A 10,510-nucleotide genomic window follows, 5' to 3' on the forward strand; every position below is an offset into this window, starting at 1 on the left:
GAGCATCATCCCGAAAGAGGATTTGTGAATCTAATTTTCGATTTCTGTGCTTTAGAAGGAATGATTGGGTTCAATGATATTTGCTTGAGCATGCCCCCAAAAAGCAGAGAAGGTGACTGCCTGCATAGTCTGCTTCCAGGTGTTGTAGGAAGGGCTCTTGCATCCCCAATTTCTTCTACCGAGTTGGGGTGTAGTAGCACCTGGTCTCCACCCTGAAGTCCCACCTTTTTAGGGCCTTGAAGGCGAGGTTTGTAAGGGTATCAGTGTAGAGAGTTTCTTCTCTCTTATAAGAAGCGGGCCTCAGCTATAAACTATAAACCATGTCATTGTTTTCAGAATAAAGAACACTCAGAAGGAGAGAAAATCAGGCCAGATGGTCATTCCGCTGCATCAGCCCTCCTGAACTTTTAAAAATAAGCACGGACGTACACGTGTCTGTATTTCATCCTCTGCCCCTTCTTACCTGCGGGTCTTAAGCTGTTTCTTTGTTTCTCCTCTTCTGTTTTGACGTTGAAGAGTATGTGGCAGGCAGATTCGGCCAAGACGACTCTCCCGGGTATGCTGCTTTTCGTCTTGACGAGAGCTACGACGGGAATGCCACCCTGTCCATGTTCGTGCGGACCCGTCGGCCCTCGGGTTTCCTGCTGGCTTTGGAGGGCGGCGCTCGTCGGCACATCCACGTCTGGCTAGAGCATGGCAGGCTGGCGGGGCTGAACCTGGCTTCTCCCAACTTAGAAGTCAGCTCGGTTCTCAGCGATGGAAGCCTTCACTTTCTATCTCTGAAAATCAGGCCGGAAGGAATTGAAGTGCATCAGTCTTCACATAGCCTAGGATTTATCTCAGCTCCTACGTGGCACATCCAAAGAGGCGATGTCATCTACCTCGGTGGCCTGCCCGACAGGACGCAGACCAAGGCTTACGGGGGCTTCTTCAAAGGCTGTATCCAGGATGTAAGATTAAATGACCAACATCTGGAGTTCTTCCCAAATTCAACGAGTGACGCGCTCCCCAGTCCAGTCCTCGTCAATGTCACCCGAGGCTGTCCTGGAGACACTATGTGCAAGGTAGGGTGTTCGTACTGACGGTGTCCCCATTGCATGCTAAAATGTTCTTTTATTAAACAGGTAATTTATTATCACCCTTCTTCGTAAGCAGAGGTGTTGCTGAGCACGGCCGTAGACTAATTCTTCATCAGTATTTTCCTAGCAAGACTGCAGGGTGTATTTTGAGCCATAAAAATAATAAAAATAAAAATGTGCATCACGGTTTGCTTAATTAACCATGCAGATGACTCCACCTGTGTGGCCTCGTGATGACCAAATTACTTAAGAATTATCGTACTTTAATTCCCTGGCTTCTCTGAGTTTTAGCTGAATGGACTCTCTTTGAGAGATATAGGTAACGTTATCATCAGCGCCCACCTACCATCATTCTGAACTTCTATTATGTCAACGAGAAAAACATCTGAGCTATAAGGTCCTGCAGGCAGTTGGACTTGAAATTCTCGGAAATGTCATTTCTCAGAGCCCATGCTTCTCTTTATATATTTTCTGTGCTCTTGTAAAAGCTACATAAATACGTGAACTTGTCGGCTCGGCATGACCTTTCAAAGAAAAAGCAAATACGTTTATATCTGTTGAGCAGTTAGTGAGCTCCAGCTGGTACCATGCACTGGGCTTGATCTTTAAAAGGGATCATCGCAATGTCACCGTAGGAGCCCAGTGTGCCAGGCACTATTTTACGTGGATCGATCCAGTTAATTCTGCGGAAGAATTAACCCGCCAGCTTACAAGCGGGCACTGTACTTGTCCCCATTTACATTATTCACAGGTGAGGAAACCGAAGTTTAGACAGGTCGCGTGACCCACGTCCATCACGTGACCAGTGGATCTCAGATGGATGCACTCTGAGCTCCCAGACTAAATGCTTCCACTTGGAATACATTACGAGAACCCTTGTGAGGAGCGAAATAATAATCGGATGTCTGACTCGGAGGCGGAGCCACTGAAGAGGGGTGACAGTGACCTCTGCTTTGGGACCCAGAGACCCCGGGTGCCAAGCTTCCGTGCGTGACTCCCAGAGAGGGCTTCGGGCAGCAGGGGGGCCCTGGTTCCCTCACTGGGGAGAGCAGAAGGAACGAGCTCTGCCTCCGGCGATAATCGGGGTGACTGAACATGCCCCTCAACCTGTACGTGACAGAGACCAGCGGTCGGCCTTCCTGACCCTCCTTGGGTTGCTCATCGACTTTATACATTGTCTCTTCCTCCCTCATTCCACTCTATCTCTACTTCTCTCTCTCCACCCCTGTCTCTTAAAAAAAAAAAAAATTGCCAATGGTAGAAGTTTTATTCTGTTTATGAATCAGCAGACATAAAAATTTTAAGGGTGAACTAGAACGCGAACGTCAAATTTTAAACGCAGGAAATCAGCCTCTAAGAACAACAGATACGGGGCTCACCGTCACCGCGTGTCCGCTCCCTTGCCAGTGCTTCTTACACCTTTGGTTTCTTTTCTGCTCAGTCCCGCCCCTGTCACAACGGAGGCGTGTGCCACTCCCTGTGGGACGACTTCTCGTGTTCCTGCCCCACGAACACGGCTGGGAAGGCCTGCGAGGAAGTCCAGTGGTGTGTCCTGAAGCCGTGCCCCGCCGGAGCCCAGTGCCAGCTGCTGCCTCGAGGCTTCGAATGTAGGTGGACTTCACACGGGTCATCCCTCCGATTAGGCCGGGCGTTTCTGGCGTTCTGTGAAGGCACCTAGAGAAAGAACAGAGACAAAACCAGGTCGCTCAAGCGACGTGGCGGCTGCGTCCCCGGACATGAGTGGCCTAATACACCTAACAGGAGTAACTTAATAAACCAGGTGGCCCTGTGCGTTTCTGGGGGCGGAATGGAGGTCGTGGCGACATCCAACCTTGATCATAGAAAGCCGAGTTCTGAGGAAAGGTAATATTTGGCTTTTCCCGTTATGAGAGACAGAGGGAAGGTGTCAGCGCACTGCCGTTTATTAACTGTGAGGCCTCCGGGAGGTCACATGACCGCCACCATCTGCAGCTTCCTTCTCGAATAAGGGTACAGTATCTACTCTATAGCTAGGTAATTTTGTGTGTGTGTGATGATTATAGGAACAATGTATAAAGAGTCGAGTGCATTAGATACTCGATGTTTGCCAAACAGAAGTACTTGGGCTTAGGCACAGAGATGGTAGCTTGGCGCGACCTTGGAGTTTGCCAGGTAGGTAAATAGTCATTCGGAAGTGACTTTTAAGTGCCTACTGGTCAGTTAATCCAAGGCCAGTTTCCACTGTTCATTTACTGTGTCACCATCGCTAGCTACATGCTGATTTCGCTCACGTAGTTTCTTTACGTATAAAATGGATAATGAGTGCTTCGTTTGGGGAAGCAAACGTAAGATAAATATGGAAATGGACTTGGATTTTGATGGAGAAGAAGTTAATGTTTCGGGTTTCGGTACCCGACCATCTATCTACGTTTGCCATTCTGGCTTGACTAGTGATTAGCAACTGGACCATGAGGAAATCGCCTGACCTCTGGGAGTCTCCATTTCTTTTATAAAATGGGGACGATAATAATCAGCCCGTATTCAAGAATTCTGTGTCAGAAATAACATAAAAGCAGCTAGCACAGTGCCCAGCACATCTCGAACGATCAGTACATGATGGTAGCAATGTGACAATCGTTCATATTAATAAAGGTGATTAAGCAAATATTACAGACCTGGTAAAGTTGCTGATTGGTCTCACTGTCTCTCTGTAGGTACCGCAAATGCCGTTTTTAATGGACAAAGCAGTGAAATATTATTCAGGAGCAACGGAAATATTACCAGAGACCTCACCAATATTAACTTTGGATTCAGAACAAAGGGTGCCAATGTCACCATATTGTACGCAGAGAAGGAGCCCGAATTCCTTAACATCAGCATTCAAGATTCCAGATTATTCTTTCAGTTGCAAAGCGGCAACAGCATCTATGAGCTGAGCCTGACAAGCGTTCAGTCGGTGAGTGATGGCCTGTGGCACCGAGTGGCTCTTTCCATGACGGACCCGCTGGCCCAGACCTCCAGGTGGCAGATGGAAGTGGACAGCCCAGCACCTCTTGTGACCAGCACAGTGGCTGCTGGAAGCCTCGACTTTCTGAGGGAGAATACGGACATTCACGTGGGTGGCCGTGCTCTTGGCAGCGTGGGGAGCCTGCAAGGGTGCCTGAGTACGATAGAAATCGGTGGCATTTATCTCTCTTACATTGAGAATGCTCGCACTTTCGTGAATAAACCTCAGGAAGAGCAGTTTCTCAAAATCTCGAGAAATTCGGTGGTTACCGGCTGTTTGCAGTTAAACGCCTGCGGCTCCAGCCCCTGTTTGCATGGAGGGAATTGTGAAGATATCTACAGCTCTTATCACTGCTCCTGTCCCTTGGGATGGTCAGGGACGCACTGCGAACTCAACGTCAACGGATGCTTTTCAAACCCCTGTATCCATGGCAACTGCTCCGACAGAGTTGCGGGCTATCACTGCAGGTGTGAGCCCGGATACAGCGGTGTGAACTGCGAAGCGGACACAGACAATTGCCGGAGTCACCAGTGTGCAAACGGAGCCACCTGCCTCAGTCACGCCGATGGCTATTCTTGCCTCTGTTTGGGAAATTTCACAGGAAAACTTTGCAGGTGAGTGTCGGGTCCCTAGACAGCTAGGTCTCCAGAGCTAAGCTCTCTGCTCGGGCACAGAGACGGGCTGTGATGGACGGGACGGGCTTCAGTCGCCTCCACCCCACAGGGTCATGTACGGACAGGCACGCAGCCGCTGGGATGTTCTATGAGGAAGTCAGTGGTGTTTGGACCAGACTTGAAGCAGAATGTTTTCTTAGTCACCTTCGTGAGAGCACGTCTCGTGACAGATGGCCCCAGAGTCTGACTGCCTTCAGGCCACAGGAAACAAACCCATTTATAATACGCAAAAGATAAGGTTTAGCATTGTTGGCAGAAGCATAACTCCTGTGTGTCAAAGAGCAGCCTGGGTTATTTCAGGCAGGTAAGTCTTGTAAAATCCTGAAAAGACTACATTAAAGTAGAATTTCGAAAGGTGAAATCCAAACTCTCAGACGATTAAAATGAACGTTTCGATGATTTTACCAGACTCGTTAATTAGTGCGGGAACCAGCAAGATGTAACAACCAGTTTACAGGATAATCTAATTATATATAATTATATACCTACTATATCTATTGTATATACCATAACATATTCTATATTGTTGTTTATTTCACAGTATTCCACTGTTTTTTTTCCTAAAACTACAAAAGCAGTATTGTTTTCTTAAACTACAAAAGCAGCAAGCACTTCCATTTCATGTTATAGAAACAGAAATAAAAATGAACATTTTCTCGCCAAGTCACATGACTTCAATATTTCCACACAAGTAGAATTCATTATTGCTTTTATAACTCATACTGCTTTTAAATGCACTAAGCAACCGAGTCATTCTGAGGGGGCGAGACGGCCCTGTTGACAGGTAATACCTGCCCAGACCCTGGCCAGGCCACCTGGAGTGGCGAGCAGCCAGCAGACGTTACCGTAGTTCTGGGGTGGTGCCTTGATCTGATGACTCTCCTGGCACGTGGAACATGCAGCCACAGCCCGAGAGGATGTATTATCTCCATAATGTTTCTTGCTCTTCGGAGCCTGTGAAGGCCAGGTGCCGTACGGGGGCCCAGGTGTTGGCTTTCCCGTGCGACGTCACTTCTCAACCGGCAAACTGCCTGTTTAAAAGCAAACGACATTCGGGATCAAAATTAATAGTTTTGCCACGGTGACAGTGGACAAGTAAAATAAACAGCTTATGCCCCGGTCACCAGGTCTCCAGGACTTTTTTGTACCGAATTCATCAAAGTCAAGTTGTCAGAGATAAAAGTTCTCAAAAACACCTTTTAATGAGATTCAAAACTTGCCCCTTAATCGTAGGACGTATATAGAGCTTCATATTTGTGCTGCTAAACGACCTCTTTTGAAGCTGTTGGCGGTTTTGGGCTCTTTCGAAAAGTCCTCATGATATTTTCTTTTTAAAGTGGAGTCGATCAGCTTTTACGGGAAGAGACGCACCGGCCTGCAGGCTAGATTCTCCATGTCAGCTGCAGCACATGCAACAGGGCCAGAGTCGATTCGTCCGATCTTTCCTGAACGTCTATTATGAATCAGAGCCCACGCGCATGCACAGCCTATGCAAGCGCCCGAACGCTGGCCCTGAGACCTTTTGATCCGTCCTTGCCCGTCACAGAGTTTGGTCTCGCAGTGAGGTTCCGCTCAGTGTCTAACACTCTGTCCTGCCTTTTAGAAACGTTCCTTCCTATACACGGCTTTGTCGTGGCACGAGATAGCCACGCTCTGAATTCCCCACTCGGTGTTATGCACCGACCTCCTGGACAGCTTTTGGCTCACGTGCTGCGAAGCTGTGCGTTGTTAGATAGGGAGCAGCAAGGGTTGGAGAGGCAACCAGGGTTCGGCTCTGCAAGCCCAGCAGGAATCCCAGGGCCTCTCAGGTCCCATGTGCTGTCCTCGCTGTCCTGGCCTTTATGAGGGATGCAGTTTCCCCGTGGCCCGTGTTGATTTGTTAGACAAGCAGCAGCCCGCCTCGGTCTACCAAGTTTCTTTCCCACCCGAAATTCACTGCCACTCACGGCATAGATCGCATCTCACCAAGGAAAACCGTGCAGAGATGGACGACGCACAGCCATGCGTGTGGTGGTGCCCTCCGGCTCCGTACCGAGAAAGAGATTCTTGCATGATGCAGCATAACTCGGCATTCGCAGTTGCTCCGGCAGTTGTTCTGGCGTCGACCGTACCCGTGCGCTTCCCCGAAAGTGTTCTCGAGCGACGTGAACGAGACGAGCAGCTGTGGCCGTTGTTTTTATCTCCTTAGACACATCGAGTCGCCCTCCACGGCCTGTGGGAATAAGACGAACCTCACTTGCCACAGTGGAGGCAGCTGCGCCGAGCTCCGGGGTGAAGTCCGGTGCGTGTGCCGTCCAGGGTTCACCGGGGAACGGTGAGTGTCGCTGGACCTTCGCCGGCGGTGGGGGAGGGGCGGTCTGCACAGCGATGGTTCGGTTTATTTCCCCTCTAATCTTTCATCTCGGTTCCCATAGAAAAATCTATGCTGAAATGTAGGTCCAGACAGAGCCAAATGATAAAAAAGAAGAAAAACAGCCGTTGAGGTCAAAGGAAAGAACACTTTATTCGCCGAGACTTCAGATCGGGGAAATACGCCTTTGAAAAATGCGAGATGTGATCGTTTTCTTCCTCATGGATCCAGACTTCTGGATCCATGCTTAGTTCCCACTCACTCGAACGTGCGATGCCGGGGTGGAGGCGGCTGAGCTCAACTTCAGCACACCCGATAGGGTGCCTCGCAGAATGACCCGGAACCCCAGGCGCACATACGGTCGGCCCGCGAGCAACACGGGTTCGAACTGCACGCTCCACTTAATTTTTCAATAAATGCAGGACCACTGTTATTTTCTCCTCCTTACGATGCCCTTAACCATGCTTTCTTTAGCAAACCCTACTGTCAGAGCACAGTACGTAACAGAGAACGTAGGAAACGCATCGCCCTCCTGACACCTCCATCGTGACGGCTCGCGGTCAGCAGCGGGCTGTGGCCCAGTTGGCCTCTGCACCCGCGGGGTCCCGGTCCTGTTTCTGGTCAGCTCTCGGCTGACACCAAGGTCATGAAACCTACGTGTGCGTGGGGCCACCTGGAATTACGTCTGTGTGGGGGGGGCGGGCGGTCAAAAGCTAGACGCCGACCTTTAACTGCACGTGGGGGTCGGCACCCCGATCCCCGCGTTGCTCGGGGGTCAACCGTGCGCCAGACCCGTGTGACTCTGCTTTCCCCGGAGAATGCCTTCAAGTGGCGGGCGCCGGGAGTAGGGACATGCTGGTGGCGGCCGGCGAACGCGAGATGCATTCCTCAGGCTGGAGGCGAGGTCGAGGGGAGGAAGGCCGCGGGTTCCATGCCTTTGTCAGATTCTCGAAGGGACCGATGTCCCCAGCGTGAGCGTAGTCCAGGGCTCTGCGTGAGGTCGATACGACATAAACGGATAACAAAGAGTTAGCCTTGGGCAGAACGCTGTACCGTGCACTGTACAAACATCGGCTCTAATTGTCCTCTGCATTTTGCGTCATGCAACCAGTGGCGGGGAGATTAAGTGGCAGGTCAGACACCCGTCGCGGTGCTAAGAGCCCTCAGAGCCTCTGCGCCGCTGCCGGACACGCTAGCACACGTGCGTGAGTCACTCTTCGCTTGCGACAGCTGAGAGAAAACGGAAACTTGCTCCTCCATCTCATATGCCATCCAGGGTCGGAGCCAGTGATCTCCGACCAAACGCGCTGCATGGCACGGATTCGAGAAGTCCAAATCGAACCCACGGACAAAGAGATCTGGACCGGACTAACCGTCCCCAGAGGGGCAGCTAATAGAACGACGGGCGTATGTGCGCTTCGTGACAATTACACTGGAGTTTTTTGAATTACCATCTGTTAGTGACAGATTCAGCAGTGCCTCTCACGAATGCGTATGTGTCCTACGCTGTTTGGCTCTAAAGAGATGCAGAGGGGGACTGGAGAAAGAGTAGCTCGAGGAAGAACAGACGATACGGGGGACTCTCCCGAGGCCCGGGGACACGTGGCTTCCATGACGCCCACGGATCCAAGAAGCTGTCCCCTTACAAATCGCCTTCTCTTCTGCCGGTCAAAGCTGCGACTGCGTAGTGTCCTCTGGGCAGGTCTGAAACGGCGGGTGAACCTCCGGCCCACCCAGGACAGCGCGTGCTTGGCGGGCTCCACGAGCTGTCACGCTGCGCTCAGATCTAATCAGAGGAGGCTCCTTCCAGCCCGGGAGCCCGAGCCAAGAAAGGAAGACGAATGAGTCCGCTATCTCGGCATCCTGCGGGGTGAAGAGCTGTTTTGCTGGGAAGAAATCTCTTTTTCCATTTTATCTTGGGATGGCTCTGCCTCACCCCCCACCACGACCCGTTCCATTTGGGGGTCCCGGCGATAAGGCGATGACCCACGCATGCGAGGTTTGCCCCTGGGGAGGTGGGGAGTGGAAAACGTTGGCGTCAGACTTCGACGCTGTGAGCGGCTCTGGAGAGGGAGGAGGAAATTTCCAGAAGACCTTGGAATGCATATCGCTTGTTTTGGCAAATCGGGCTTTCGAAAGTCGTCTTCCCCAGATCACGCTTAACTCTGAAACACAGATTGGTTAGCCAGTGAAATCTTCTCATTATCTACTTCTGCTTTTTGTTAAAAAAAAAAATGGGAGTCCAAGGGAAAATAATAAGTCAGACTTTCTCGGAATAAACCAAGTATGTGTTGTTTTGTTTTGTTTTCAACGGGCTTTCGCCTTAGCCTAAGGGCACTGACATGTGGAACCCCAACAGCCCGAGGGCAGGTTGGAGGACAAGACTCCAGGCTGGCAACCACGCCCGACCCCCAAACTCCTGCCTCAGTGTCCCCTCTCTCTCTCGAGCAAACGGTTCCTTCATGGCTTGATCTCTTGGTTTCTAAATATTTAGACCTGTTTTCCCCTTTTAGTTCAATCTGAGTGTGTACAAATTATTTCCGTTAAACCCAAAATTGGCTCGAGGAATGTTAGGGGCCGTCTCCCCCTCCGAGGATGTGGAAATGGCACAGGGTTGGTAATTAAACTTGCACCGTTCCAGGCAGATGAGGCCAGGTCTCCCTTTCCCGCTGCACAGACGCCTCATGCGACAGGGGCCTCGGTTCCACTGTCTCTGTTTCCTTCCAAGGTGCGAACAGGACGTTGACGAGTGCGCCTCCGATCCCTGCCTCAACGGAGGCCAGTGCCAGGACATGCTGGGCGCGTTCCGGTGCCTCTGCGACGCTGGCTTCGCGGGCGACCACTGCGAGATGAACGTAAGCGGCCTGTCCTTCTATGTCTCTCTCTTACTGTGGCAGAATCTCTTCCAGCTCCTCTCTTACCTCCTTCTGCACACGAACGACGAGCCCGTGGTCGAGTGGGACCAGTAGGAAGCACATCAACATCCGTTAGTCACCCGCCAACGCGGAAGCCACTGAATTTCCAGAAATGCCTTGACTCGGTTTAGATCTCTAAAAGCAAAACAAACAAAACAAAACAAAAAACCAAGTCTCGAAAACGAAAATAAATTCAAAGACTATTGTGAGCATATCACAGGCACTTTGTGAGTATATCAACTGTTTACCTATTCTAGATTTGAATGCAAAAGCATTTTTTTCTTACTGTAACCGGAAACATCTCATTATTGACTTCATTTAGGAGAAATATATTATCATTCTTAACACTCCCAATGCAGTTAGAAACCATTTTCTCCCCGAGTCTATTTCTATGTATTTTTTATAATGTAAGTTGCTCTCATTCACCTTAATCCTTAATCATTCATGTTCTTCGATTCGCATGACAATTTGAAAGTTACCGATTAAACGGTTTATATATCCATCTA

The 10,510-nt window shown here is 50.2% G+C and overlaps 1 protein-coding gene across 1 annotated transcript in view; it reads left to right on the forward strand.

Moving 5' to 3' along the window:
* Positions 1 to 10,510, forward strand: part of CRB1 (crumbs 1, cell polarity complex component) — a 92,335-nt gene that overhangs the window by 58,743 nt on the left and 23,082 nt on the right. Inside the window, exons 8-12 of the mRNA XM_011367307.1 lie at positions 517 to 1,064; positions 2,521 to 2,686; positions 3,773 to 4,679; positions 6,928 to 7,053; positions 9,818 to 9,951. Of these exons, the coding sequence (XP_011365609.1) occupies positions 517 to 1,064; positions 2,521 to 2,686; positions 3,773 to 4,679; positions 6,928 to 7,053; positions 9,818 to 9,951 (1,881 nt within the window). The remainder of the gene's footprint in view (positions 1 to 516; positions 1,065 to 2,520; positions 2,687 to 3,772; positions 4,680 to 6,927; positions 7,054 to 9,817; positions 9,952 to 10,510) is intronic.

The sequence above is a fragment of the Pteropus vampyrus genome, unplaced genomic scaffold, assembly GCF_000151845.1.
Source record: "Pteropus vampyrus isolate Shadow unplaced genomic scaffold, Pvam_2.0 Scaffold131, whole genome shotgun sequence".
NCBI lineage: Eukaryota > Metazoa > Chordata > Mammalia > Chiroptera > Pteropodidae > Pteropus > Pteropus vampyrus.